The sequence below is a fragment of the Pongo abelii genome, chromosome 9 (assembly GCF_028885655.2).
Source record: "Pongo abelii isolate AG06213 chromosome 9, NHGRI_mPonAbe1-v2.0_pri, whole genome shotgun sequence".
Taxonomy (NCBI): Eukaryota; Metazoa; Chordata; class Mammalia; order Primates; family Hominidae; genus Pongo; species Pongo abelii.
In genome coordinates, this window is record NC_071994.2 from 18,698,996 (window position 1) to 18,713,727 (window position 14,732).

The 14,732-nt window shown below is 36.8% G+C and overlaps 2 protein-coding genes across 2 annotated transcripts; one reads left to right on the plus strand and one right to left on the minus strand.

Moving 5' to 3' along the window:
• The first annotated feature begins 1,933 nt into the window (after window positions 1-1,933).
• On the plus strand, window positions 1,934-8,074 carry LOC100440365 (olfactory receptor 9G19). The gene is given in 6 exon segments (XM_024255014.2): window positions 1,934-1,964; window positions 7,094-7,405; window positions 7,408-7,583; window positions 7,585-7,771; window positions 7,774-7,854; window positions 7,857-8,074. Coding segments are annotated over 6 exon segments (1,005 nt in total).
• Window positions 8,075-10,005: 1,931 nt separating this feature from the next.
• LOC100440734 (olfactory receptor 4A47) lies at window positions 10,006-11,059 on the minus strand. Its single transcript, XM_002821799.5, is given in 3 exon segments — window positions 10,006-10,379; window positions 10,382-10,750; window positions 10,753-11,059. Coding segments are annotated over 3 exon segments (1,050 nt in total).
• Window positions 11,060-14,732: the final 3,673 nt, after the last annotated feature.

Below are 14,732 nucleotides of genomic sequence, written 5' to 3' on the forward strand. Positions count from 1 at the left end.
AGAAATATATAGAGGAAAATGATGAAAAGCCCCTACAACCTTCTACTTCATATCCAGCCCCCTTGAAATTCAACTTTCTTCCCATGGTATATCCACCCACCCCAACCTTTTGTTAAATAGATATTATTATTTTAAAGGAGTTTTATAGTCACAGAAAAGTTGAATGGAAAGTACAGAAGATAATCCTTTTTAACAGATTTTTTTTTACATTTGTTTGCAGCACTTAGTTTAAAATCTTGCTTGAATTAACATTTTTCCATAACTAAATTATCTTCCTTAAAGGGACTACCTTTCTGTTTGGTTTTGATTGTTGGCAATTACAATGTTTGTTTGTTTACTTGTTGGGTTTTTAGTATTTGTTTGATATTTAAATGAATAATCAAAACTATTTTACTAGGGGTAGGCTAGATCATCATACAGGTAAGTACTTAAGACTCATTTTTCCACTAAGCAGTGACTGAGAAGCAGGTTTCTTCCCTCTTTTGAGGCCATCATCAATAATACATGATGATCACAGTTTGGCAGAAGGAGAAGAGAGTAAATGGATGATGGTGTATGGAGTTTAATGGCCAGAAACAGAAATTGTGGACTTCGCTCTTATCCACATCTCATTAGCCAGAATGTAATCACATGATCCTGGCATAACTACAAAGCATTCAGGGAAATGTAGTTTTTTTATGTGTTCAGAAAGAGCAGATGGGCTTGGTGAGTATCTCACTTGTGTCATTCAGTACAAGATAAACACCTTAAGAACAGGGACATTAAAAAAATTAAATAAAATAAGTGAAAAGATGAACCATTGTCCTACACATGTTTGCTTCCATTGATGCTATCATTCACACTTATGAGTCTCAATCACTCTGCTCTTACTTGAAATTCTTTCATATGAATAACAGTAATCCTTCATTTAGGACTTGCCCTTTTCTTCCCCTCTTAACATCTAAAGCTAAATGTCACAGTATATTCTTCCTTCATTCCACCTCCTAGGAATGTTTTCATACTATTTCATCCAGGTTTTCTCTTCTGCCAAGTTGAAATTATATAATGTTAAATGGTGTTAATGTTTCACTGACAACTGTTTTCAGCAGTCTAGTATAGAAGGTAAGAAATATACATTCTAAAGGAAATTTCATCTAGGCTACACTTTGCTATACAAATTCTTTTGGTAAAATCCATTGCAGAAATTGTCAACATCACTGTGGAAGGCTTTTATTTTGGGTGATGCAAATCTGAAATCGGTAGCACAATGGCTCTGAACAATGGACCCTAATGAGAATCTAACAGGCTCCCTCGAGCAGATAGGCACGCAATCAAAACTTCCCCGTCACATTCTCAGGGGGAATTTTGGAGTCCTTGAAGCCTATCTGTGCTCTCCCCAGTGATCAATGAACCCAAATTAAGAACTTTTGCTTTAGCAGTGTTAGAGAAAATATTCCGGCTAATAAAGGAGATACAGGATTAAGTGCTAGAGTATCTCAGATTACAAAATGCATTGTGAGAAGTTCTGATTATACTGGTTCTGCCATTAACTCTCTTATGGTTTGGGGCAAGCCATTTCAGTCTCATGATCACAATATATAATTGCTTTACGGTAGTCATGATGACCTGAACTATAAGCAGCACAAGGACAAGGACTATTTCTACTTTGTTCTCTGCTATATCTCTAGTGATCAGCACATAATTGATAAATTGTCCATAGTCAAGATTTAATGTTTATTAACCTAAGTGAGACCTGAATTATTTCTCTTTGATTTTATTTCTGAGCTCATCCAAAATCAGCATCATGAAAAAATACAGTAAATTAGGCTAAGATAATTTTTCTTGTTCAGTCACTCATCAATGAAAACTGAGAAAGTCCTCCTGCAACTGCCTTCAGCTTGCAGCTGAGAGAGTAGCTGCTGGCAAAAGACTTAAGGCACAGGTATCTAGAAAGATGGTCTTTGGATACACATATGTGGTTCCTGGTAAATGGTTCCTGGGGTAAGTGGACAAAAAGATACAGATTCTCAGAAAGGATTGAAGGGGTTTTATCAGTTGTCGTATTTCCTCTCCAGCTTTCTGCCCAGCCAGAGCTGGTAACTTTGAGGTGGTTTAATAAGGCTGATTTAACAAACATTGGAAAAAAACTACAAACTGGGACCAACTGCTACTACTTGAGCAAAATTGCTAGTCTGTGTGAAGAAGCACTTCTAGGACGTCACTGATAGAAACAGGAAGAAACAAATAGAAAAGAACAAGTCCTTTATCTCCTTTCCCACCCATAAAGTACATACATAGATAAGTATGCATACATATATATGTATATACATATGCACTTTAATTTTTAATTCTTTTTGCTTTTTCTGATTTTTTAATACTTTCAACTGGCATGTATTGAAAAACCTTTATATATGTATAAAACCTAGTTTAATCTTCACAACAACTTTATGATGAAGACAAGTTATTTCCATTTTATATATTAAAAAACTGAGCTTTACTGAGTTTAAATACACTACCCTGGGTATCACGATTAGTGAATTGTAGACATGGGATTAATACTTACACCTTCTCCATCTTTAGTTTGCCAGTTAGCCATTACTAAGCTCACCTAAGATATTACTTTGCCTCATAATTGTATTTCTTCCACCATTTAGCTCAGTGCCAGGCACATAGGAATTGCTCCATAAATGTGAATCAATATCCTCTTTTTTTTTTTTGCTTCAGCAAATCCCAAAAGGATGCTCAGGATTATATGACCTCCCAGTATTGTAATCACTGGTGAGAAAATTTCTGTAGAGTGAATAAATGACACTTTGTATTCTATGGTAATATGGGAAATTCTGAACTTCGGTTAAAATTCAAATGACATTCTCATAAAAATAAGTGTTGTAGTTAATTAACCAAAAGAGGAAGGTCAGTAAATCACAATATAGACAAAAGACAAAATGATTCTTAATATAACTAAACCATGACTTAAATCTACTTTGTGAAATAGAATAAGATTTTCTTTCTTATAATTATATTTGATGAAGAAAGCTGAAGTGTCCTCAAATGTCTTTTATTCAGACTTTATTTTCTCTTTCAGTGAAGCAGGTAGTTAGATGCATATTTGACAGTTTTTTTTAATAAGAGGTCAATATTGTCATGACTTTAAAGTATTTCCCTTTCTTTCTTTCTTTCTTTCTTCTTTCTTTCTTTCTTTTTTTTGAGACAGAATTTTGCTCTTGTCACCCAGGCTGGAGTGCAGTGGCACCATCTCGGCTCACTGCAACTTCCGCCTCCTGGGTTCAAGCGATTCTCCTGCCTCAGCCTCCCAAGTAGCTGGGAATGCAGATGCCTGCCACCACATCTGGCTACTTTTTGTGTTTTTAGTAGAGATGAGGTTTCACCATGTTGGCGTGGCTGGTCCCGAACTGCAGACCTCAGATGATCCACCAGCCTCGGCTTCCCAAAGTGCTGGGATTACAGGCGTGAGCCATCGTGCCTGGCCAAGTGTTTCTTTTTCTATACCAGATAGTGCATGGGATAGAAGCTCCTTAAGAGAGGTGAGAAAACTATACATAATATATATTATTTGATGAAGACAGTTGAAGTGTCCTCAAATGTCTTTTGTTCAGACTTTATTTTCTCTTTCAGTGAAGCAGGTAGTTAGTTAAATGGTTATTTGACAGTTTTTTTTTTTTTTTTTTTTACAAGAGGTCTATATTGTCATGACTTTCAAGTATTTCTTTTTCTTTATGTTTATATATATATATATGTTTTTGGGGAAACATACTATACATTTACATTTATAATTAATATATAGCTAAAGCAGTATCTGAAAAAGTACCAAACTGAATTGCACAGACAGCAGGTGCATTAAGCCTGGAGAGGACTGAGCAATCAGTAAGAGTTCAGCTCCTTTTGGTGTGACCACTCCCAGAGTTATTTATTTAAAAAATCATCCTGATGAAGGAAGCTGTCAGATAGTTGAAGATGAGAGAGATGATTTGTGGGAAGAAGTTTTCTAAGCATGCCTTGATTTCAGCAATGCATGCAGCCGGCTTTAAGTCTATGAACGAATGACAAGTACATTCAGCTTAAGAAAACTCTTTCTTGTGTATGTGTGTATGTATTTATTCAATGTGTTATGCATTGTATTTAATCATTCTCTTCACAAGGAATCTTTGGAGGAATGATTTCAAAGTTAATATCGAAAATGGCAGAATGGGCCAGGTGTGGTGGCTCATGCCTGTAATCCTGGCACTTTGGGAGGGTAAGGCAGGTAGATCACTTGATGCCAGGAGTTTAGGGCCAGCCTGGCCAACATAGCAAAAACCAGTCTCTACTAAAAAGACAAACCAGTCTCTACCAAAAAGACAAAAACTAGCCAGGTCTTGTGGCACATGCCTGTAGTCCCAGCTACATGAGGGGTTAAGGCATGAGAATCACTTGAACCTGGGAAATGGAGGTTTCAGGGAGCCAAGATCCTGTCAGTGCACTCCAGCCTGGGCAACTGAGTGAGACTGTCTCAAAAAAAAAAAAAAAATAGAATTAAAAATGGCAGCATGTTTGCTGAAATTTTGATTCATTTGCTTGTCTTTGTATACTACTAATTGTTTATATGAACTATGAGAAATTTTGAGTCGAATTTGTGGTCTACACAGAGCAGTGAATAGGACATGTTGGTGTGCAGTAAGTTTTATCCCTGCCTGAATTTTACGTTTAGTTCTATTTTTTTTTCTGTTTGCATCTTCTCAATTTATTTACCTGTGTAAATATGGAAGATGGCTTAATGTGTCTTATGCGTCACACTAAGCCACCTTCAACCATTTTTATTTGTAAAATCATTGAATTATATATGAATATGTGCATACATTTATACTTATGCTTATTTTATACATTAATAACTGCAGATGAAAATGAGAGGCTAGAGAAGAAATGCCTCTTACAACTTTCATTCTCAATGGAATTTTGAAAACAGGTCCAGAAATGAATTACCCAGCTTTTCTAAAAGCCACAGAAAGTGTAGTTTCTGCAGAACACACGAAAATCTAGGCAATCATAGCATGGGAGCAACTGGAGATCCTTGGGAGGTAAAGCAAATGTATCTGAGGGAAGGATCACTGAGATGAACAAATCACATAGTTTAGGGAATGCAATACATAGGTTTAACTTCTAATTTTCAAAGTGCTTTCTCACATCTGTAATGTCATAAAGTCCTGTTGAACTAAGAAAGGCAGGTAAGAAAAAAAGAGTTCTGGAAGTGTCCAGTTTCTTCAATATTGACAGCAGCTCACTAAATTCAGAATCCAGGTCTCCTGATTCTTGGTACTAAGCTGTTTCTAGGAACACGCTTTGTTAAAAACAACCTTAGAACTTGACCTCCTTGATACACAAAGACAACCCAAATATTATTTAATGCAATCCTCTTTGTTCATATGAATAATTTGTAATTTGACAATAAATATAGCATTGATATTTGTTTAAATAAAAAATAGATTCTTAAAAGCCTAGTGAAAATAAATTGTCTTTCATCATATAAGTACAGTTCCAAGAAAACGCTTTTTATTTTTTATTTTTCTAGCTCAATGTTAAGTCCATGTTTTAGCAAAATAGCCAAGACTAGGTTGTTGTGTTTTCTTTTCCTAGAAATGGAGACTTGTAAAGCCTTGGCTCTTCTAGTAGAAATTTAACATGTCTTGCCAGCCCAGAACACTGGCAATCATAATGTCACCCTTCTTTGATTGTGGTAGGTGGTAGTGGGGGCCCTCTAAGTGATGTTGAGTCTCTCATGACTGGCAACAGTCCTCTCCAGCTCCCACCTCTGAGGGAAAGAAGACTCGGGTTGTTTCCATAACTTTCTATTTAGTTTCCTATCACTGCTGTAACAAATAACCACAAACTTCCTGGCTTCAAACAACAAAAATCTGTTTTCTACAGTTCTGTAGTTCAGAAGTTTGAAGTCAGTACCACTGGGCCAAAATCAAGATGTCGGCAGGGCCATGCTCCATCCAGATGTTCTAATGGAGAATCCACTCCTTTTCTATTTCAGCTCCTTGTGACTGCTGGCATTACTTGGCTTGTGGTTGCATTACTCCAACCTCTTCTCGCATGATCACACTCACTACCTCCTTTTCTGTCTGAGTCAAGTCTCCCTCTTGTAAGGATATTTGTAATTACATTTTGTGCCCACCCTGATAATATCCCCATCTCAATTCTCTTAATAACATATGGAAAGACCCTTTCTCCATATAAAGTAATATTCCCAGGTTCCTGCAATTAGAAAATGAATATCTTTGTGGGTCATTATTCCTTCTATCATACTTTCACAAACAATTCATTTTAGGTAGTTTCATTCTTTTTTAAAAAAACTTATTAATTCTGTAGGAAATTCAACTCAAATTATGAACACAATTTTCCAGTGATTAATACTTTTATTTCATTTCCAGCCACATTTTAGGGTCATGAAGGTAGCTGTGGTTTGAAAATACCATTTTGTAAGCACCTCTGTTCTTTTTATTCAAATTACATATGTTCTACTTTACGCAAACTTGAATTCTTAGTTTTGTGAACAAAAATTTGAATGAAATACAATTATTTCCTCCAAGGAAATTATCGAATAATGTACTTCCAATGACATTATAAAATGTGGTTAGAATAATAAGATTATTTTTTCATGCAAATCTCTGACAAAGGACAAAATAATTTAAACACCTGGAAAGAAGTCAGAGCATTCTTTCAAGCTCCCCCATCAAGAAGAGAAGATACACAATTCACCTTCTCCCAAAGAGGAGGAAAAATTAGGTATAAAACAGGTGATATGCAGTATGTTCTGTGCCTAACAACTAATCTCTCATGGCAGCTTAGAACTGCTTTCACAGCCATACTAAAGGCATGATACCAACTTCAGCACAAACATGTCTCACAATGAACTGATATGAAATGATGCCAATATCAGCATAAACATGTCTCACAATAAACCGATATGGAATACCAACTTCAGCATAAACGTGTCTCACAATAAACTCATACGAATCAATTGAATTTTTCAGTTTTCCAGAAAGGAAATGATGGGGGAAGCGTACAGTGAGGGCTATCTTAAGTCATGGCATATGTGTTAATATTTTCACAGAAAGGAATGACAGAAACCCAAAATCAATAGATAAGAGAAATTTCACCAAAGTAAAAGTGTTTATCCTTTTAGAGTTCACAGAAGATTTGGGGTTACAGCAAGTGCTCTTTTTCATCTTTCTCATCATTTATGTCATCAGCCTCTTAGGCAACATCATTCTGATTTCTGTCATCTGTGCTGATTCTTGGCCCCACACACCCACGTATTTCTTCACTGGAAACCGGTTCCTTCTGGATCTCTGGTATTCCTCTGTCCACATCCCCGATATCCTGCTGACCTGCATTTCTGATGACAAAAACATCTCCTTTCCTGGCACCTGGCTCAGTTCTTCTCTGCTGGGCTGGCCTATAATGAGTGCTATATGCTGGCTGCCATGGCTTATGACAATTATGTGGCAATCTCCAAGCCCCTGCTTTATTCCCAGGCCACTTTCCCAGAGTTATGTGCCAGTCTTGTTGCGGCTTCACACCTTGGCGGCTTTGGAAACTCAACCATCAACAACCATCATCACCGGTGAGACACTTACCTTGAGCTTCTGTGGCAGCAATATCATTGATGATTTCTTCTGTGAACTGCCCCCACTTGTAAAGTTGGTGTGTGATGTGAAGGAGAGCTACCAGGCTGTGCTGCATTTCATACTTGCCTCCAATGTCGTCACTCCCACTGCACTTATTCTTGCGCCCATCTCTTCATCATTGCAGCCATCTCGAAGATCCGTTCCACTAAGGGCCGCCTCCAGGTCTTCTCCACTTGTGGGTCTCCCCGACGGCTCTCACCTTGTACTATGGTACAATCTTCTTTATTTACTCCCAACCAAGAACTAGCTATGCCCTAAAAAGGGATAAAGTGGGGTCAGTGTTCTATACTGTGGTGATTCCAGTGCTAAACCCCTTGATCTATAGCTTAAGAAAGAAGGATGTCAAAGATGCCTTGAAGAAAATGTTAGCTAGACTTAAGTTTCTTAAACAAAAATATTGGTAAACAACTTTTAACAGATTATCTCCACGTCATTGTTTTCAGCTTATATTCTCAGAAATAAATAAAAGATAAAATCATTTTATAACTTGGAAACAGAAGTCTGCATTTTTGTTTTTAAGTTGGCGCTAAGGTATCTGAATGTATTTTTTAAATAAATGAGGCTGGGGCATTTGCAAAAGCTGCTGTGCAAGATAGCTTGGAATGGAGTCTATAAAATTGTTAGGAGTCTGAGAATATTGAAACAAAGCAGATTAAATTTTTTTTCATTTGACATTTCATAAGTTGCCTATATCTGTAGTGTTTTAAACAATAAATGAGAATAATATAACTTGTTATGTAATCATTGTTAGGATTAAATAGATTAAATGATTTACTTGAAATAATGAGGGTCATTGGTTTGAAAAAAGAATGTAAACCCAGAACTTACAAAAAATAACAACGAAAACAAAAAACGTATTTACCTCACTTGTTAGATGAGAGAGTGAGTTAGGAAGTCACACAAAAAGTATCTACTGCCCTATAGTAGATATGGGCTGGCCTATAGTGAGTGCTACCTGCTGGCTGCCATGGGTTATGACTGCTACGAGGCAATCTCCAAGCCCCTGCTTTATTTCCAGGCCATGTCTCCAGAGTTATGTGCCAGTCTTGTTGCAGCTGCTTGTTGCAACATCTACTGTATGAATTAGCTGTTTGTCCTGATGTGCTCCCCTCACTGCCCTACCCCGACAGGCCCCAGTGTGTGTTGTTCCCCTCCCTGTGTCCATGGATTCTCATTGTTCAGCTCCCACTTATAAGTGAGAACATGTGGTGTTTGGTTTTCTGTTCCTGCATGATAACGGCTTCCAGCTTCATCCATGTCCCTGCAAAGGACATGATCTCATTCCTTTTTATGGCTGCATAGTATTCCCTGGTGTATATGTATACCTAGGTGATGGGTTGATAGGTGCAGCAAACAACCATGGCACATGTTTACCTATATAACAAACCTGCACATCCTGCACATGTAGCCCAGAACTTAAAATTAAAAAACAAAAATGAAAAGAAAAAAAAAAAAAAGAAGAGTATCTACTGTAAAATTCTCCTAGAAACAAGTTTGTTTTTTTCCTTTCTGGTTCTCATTTTTTAGCTTGCGTGATGCAAAGATGACAGATTTCCTTAGCAATAGACAAAATAGAGAATGAATATCAATACTTAGAACCACCGTGCACTTTCAATAAAACAGTATTTTCCTCAACAATGAAAGAATTAAGGACAGAAGTGCAGCAGTTACATGAGACAGGCAGAAAGGGAGATGTAGGTAGGACATAGAAACAGATCGAGAAGTAGGGCCAGAGAGAGATTTCAGAAAACTTTATATCTGAGGGAAGATTTAGAATGAAAATCTTTACCAGGAAAACAATAACTGATAACAATCAAGTATATATGAATTTTTGTATGTTGTTTTTTAATGTTATGTTATAAATTAATTAAAAATTAGAGACTATTTCACTGTGACATATCAAATTTCCTAGTTATGGTAGTCTTTTTACAAATAAAACATGAGGTTTTTCCAATATAAAAAGGCCCTAGTGTTGGTAATTGAGTGTATCAGCTTGCAAGTGTTGCTATAACAAAATAGTGCAGCCTGGGTGGCTTACAAAACAGAAATTTACTCTCCCACAGTTCTGAGGGCTAAAAGGCCAAGTTGAAGGTGCTGGCAGGATTGGGTTCTTCTGAGATCTCTCTCCTTGGCTCTCAGGTGACACTCTTGCTGTGTTCACACATGGTTTTCTTTGTATTCACTTACATCCCTGGTATCTGTGTATGTTCAACTTTCCTTTTTATAAAGACACCAGTCAGATTGGATTGAGCCTACTTTAACTGCCGCATTTTAACTTCATCACTTCTTTAAAGACCCCACCTTCAAATATAGTCATATTCTAAGGTACTGTAAGTTAGGGCTTCAACAAGTGAATTTCCAAAAGACACAATTCAGACCATTGTGCATGTGTGGGATAGGTAGTAGATTGCCAGTGGACGGAGACAAGGGTGACTAGCCTGGACAGAGAAAAGAGCATGTGACATGTACTAGTTGATATGAGGTCTCTTCTCCAGAGCTTCTTCATAGCACTTGTCATCTCAGAATTTCTCAGAATGTAGATTAAGGGGTTCAGCATTGGGGTTATGACTGTATAAAACACACTCACTGATTTGTCAATGTGGAAGGTCCTAGCAGGTCTAGCATACATAAAAATACAAGGAACAAAGAAGAAGACAACCACAGTGATGTGGGAACTGCAGGTTGAGAGGGCTTTTTCCTCCCTTTCTGACTAAGGTTCTTTAGAGAGTGCAAGATGACACCATAAGAGATGAGTAAGAGCAGAAACACAATAGTGCAAGCCAGTCCTCCATTGGCCACCACTAAGAGGCCAATAACATGGGTGTCAGTGCAGACCAGTTTCAATAAGGGATACATGTCACAGAAAAAATGATCAATGACATTGGGGCCACAGAATGGGAGCCCATAAATAATGCTAAGTCGAAATACTGAGTGCAGAAATCCTCCAACCCAGGACACTACCAGCAGCAAAACACACACCCATTGTCTCATGATAACCAAGTAATGCAAGGGCTTACAGATGGCCACATAGCGGTCATAGGCCATCACCAAAAGGAGAAAGACCTCTGACCCACCAAAAAGTGCTCGATAAAGAGCTGGGCCATGCAAGATTGGAAGGATATGGAGTTATTCCCAAAGAACAAGTCTGAAATCAATCTGGGGAAAATGGATGAAGAATAAATGATGTCTATAAATGATAAGCCAGCAAGAAAGAAGTACATTGGTGGGCCCAGGGTCTCACTGACAGTTATGGTCACTACAATGAGCATGTTGCCCACCATGGTCAAAATGTAGAAGAGCAAGAACATAACAAAAAATACTTTCTGCTCCTTTGGATTCTGTGTGAAGCCCAAGAGGACAAAGTCAGTCACATTTTTCCTTGGCTCCATCTATTCTTTACAGCTGCTTACTTCACATCATATAAGCAGTTTACCTATAAAACAAGGGGGGAAAACTTTAAATGCATTGTGATTTTAATATTGTATTTACTCATTCAACTAAAAAAGTATATGCAGTATCTATGTCAAATCTGTGATAGACTTTGGAATTGCCAAGTTGAAAAAGACACAATTTTGTACTCTCAGTGATTTGGTAAATAAAATACCAAAGGGAATAAATTAAATACCAATTAAATAGGTGTCATAATAAATATATTGACATTATTGTAAGGGTTCACAGTGCTAAAACACTAAATCAAACTAGGATCGGGAAAGACTTTTCAGAGGAAGCAATGTCTTAGCTGAGATATAAAGGAAAGGTGATAATTAACTACAAGAGAGGATGGAAAGAGAATTCCACATAAAGATGCATCCTGTATAAATTCACAGATATATAATACTCGAGAAACCACTTAAGGTAACATATTTTCAAACTGGGAAGAGCTAATTATGAATGAATCTTTGTATGTGACTACCAACTGACATGTTCAATTGATACCAATTTTTAATTTTCCAGATTAACCCATTTCTTCCTTAGTTTCATTTCATTAAATGTTCTTACCTACCATGTTATTGTTTAAACTAAAAATTTTACAATCTATTTCACTTCTCCATTTCTTTCATATTATTTATCAATATATTTTTTTCAAACCCTGTTAACTCTTCCTTCAAAATATCCTAATTGGATCCTTCTCACTACCATCTTGTTACCCCCTGGCCTACTGTAATAGCCCCCTGCAAAGTCTCTCCACTCATCTTCAGGCCTGTAATAATGTTCCTTCCTGAAGCAGCCCAAATGATCTTTTGAAAATCTTATTAATATCATACCACTCCTCTACTCAAAAGCCCCATGGTGGATTTCTATTCTGCACTGAAGAAAATGCAGTCTTTCTACTTTGGCCTATAAGACCCTAGATGACATGGATCCAGGCTACCTCCCCAAATCCATCCCTTACAATTGTCCACATTTATCCTGCTCCAGACAGTTTTGATGTTCGCCAAATATACAATGTGTTTTCCATATCCTTAATTTAATCTATTTTTTGTAGACACGTATTTCAGAGATTAGAAGCCATTTACTTCTAAAATAATGGTCAATATTGTGGAAATGAGTATTGTAAGTGTAATCTTTTATTTATTCATTCAATTGAAAAATGTTTATATGACACCTACGTTGTGTTATGCCTCTCAAATAAAGTAGACTCCCAGTCATCACAGAATGTTCACAAACTCATTCAGGTTTAGAGTCTAGGCCAGAAGTGATTATCAGAGGAGAAATATTAGTGCTAACCAAGGAATCATCTTTTCACTACTAGTCACCTACTTTTCCAAACAGAATTATACCTCCTGAGGTGAAAAGATACATAATAACTCTATTTTAATCTATTAATGATAAATATTATATAAATACTGGCCAACAACTTTCTAAATTTTCTTCTCAATGATACTGAACTTTCCCTGAGGAAGTCTCCATTGAGCTAGTTGACTTATCTCTAACCGACAGCCTTATTTTAGATGCTGTGAAAACCAAAAGCCTTATTTACTGGGCTTTTACATAAACCGTATGCTTAATATGCACATAGAAAATGCTTCACTTTTCTCAAAGTGTCTATAACACTCTGGTTTTAGGAAATAATTTAGATAGAAAGTGATAGATGATGATGAAGAAGATAGATAGATGATAGATAATAGATAGACAACCATTTTATGAGAAATATCTAAACCAGTAAATAAATTTTTCTAACACTTGCTGGAAGATATCAAATGCTAATCACTACTCTGTGTCATATTTTGTAAATGAAATTATCATATAAGTTTATTGAGTTTTTATGAATACCTAATGAGTTAAGAAAAAAATATGGGAGCATATGTAGTATCATGCTTTTATCAATATGGATAAAGTATCTGCAAGCCTTTGCTGAGCATCTTTTGGTGCCACTGAGATTATTCCACTGATGGGGATGGTCCATGGCTGTTATGTGACCATCTGCACTACATGACCATCATGAATCAATATAGGTGTAGCCATCTCACTGGAATGGCATGTACTGGAAGCTTTATCCAGGCACAGTTTAGATCGTCTCCCCAGTCTGAATTCCTTTTTATGACCCCAATGTCATAGCTCATTCATGTGTGACTTAAACACTTTGTTGAAACTCCTCTGCATGGGTACTACTAATACACTTGGCTTCTCTGTTGCTGCCAATGGTGGGTTCAACTACCTGTTAAACAGCATCTTCTTGATGGTTTCTTAAGTGGCCATCCTATGTACTTTGAAAACTCACAGCTTGGAGGAAAGATGCTAAAGCTCTCTCTACCTGCATCTCTCACACGACCGTGGTCATCTTATCTTTGGGTTCTGTATATCTGTGTATCTGTGCCCACTGACCCTTCCCCAATCAATAAAGCAGTGACTGCGTTTTATACCATGATAAATCCTATGTTAAAACCTTTAGTCTAACCCACAGAAACGCAGAGGTGAAAAGTGCTTTGAGAAAGCTCTGGGTCAAAAGATGACCTGAAGAGAGAAATAATCCAAACATAAGATGATTTTACCCTTTCAATGGTGAAGACAAAATAATATAATATCTAAGACTAAGAGCTAAGTAAATATGATATGTCAGAGATGATTCTGGCATATAAGCCATTTGAGCAAAGGTCCATATAGAAAATTATTTATCATTACAAAAATACCCTTTAGATTTATTTATTGCCAATTTGGTTGTTAATCTTCAGTGTACTGTCAGAATTGCACAATAAAGTGGTCAGACAAAAACCAGTTTAGCAAGTGTGATTATAAATAATTTACATTGTGCTATGGCTTCACAGCCTTGGAACTTCTAAATCCAACTGTGCTCTGGGTAGATTTCTCAGCGGAAGTGATACTTTAATGAGTTTAAAGAAGTGAGAGAAAAGGATGAAAAAGGGAATTCCATGAAAGTATGTGCCATGTATAAACTCACTGAAGTATCACACTGAAGACGCACTTAATATATATATTCATAGTGGGTAGAATGCATTTTGTGTGCAAGGCTATAGACCAAATTTCTTTATATTATTTACTAGGGCTGCCACCTTATAACAAAGATGCTTTTCCTCCACTTTCAAATAACATGTTCCTAATTTCCATTTTTGACCTTAACTACAAGGATCTTGACATTCAGATTTCTAGAAACATTCAGTTCATGATGAAATATGTATTCTCTAAGACAATAGATGTTTTCTCCTCAGTTCCCCTCTTTCCTTTCTGAGTCTTCACCAGAATCACTGTTCAATGTCCATATTCCTATCCACAGTAACTTGAAAGCTATCCAACCTCTTTCTATAATGCACCCTCAAATTCTGCAGGTATCTACCCATTACCCAGTTGCAAAGCCACTTCCACATTTAAGATGCATTGCAGCAGTAGTCCTAGATCTTAGAAATTCAAAATTAACATATTAACAGTGTTGGTTCCTATGGAAGACTATAAGGGAAGGAGATGTTCCAAGCCTCTGCCCTTGGTTTATAAATGACCAACTGTAGGTTCCTACAGAATACTCCTTGTATACATGTCTGTATCCAAATTTTCCCATCTATTAAGAATATCAGTCATATTGGATTAGGGTCCACCTCAATCATCTTA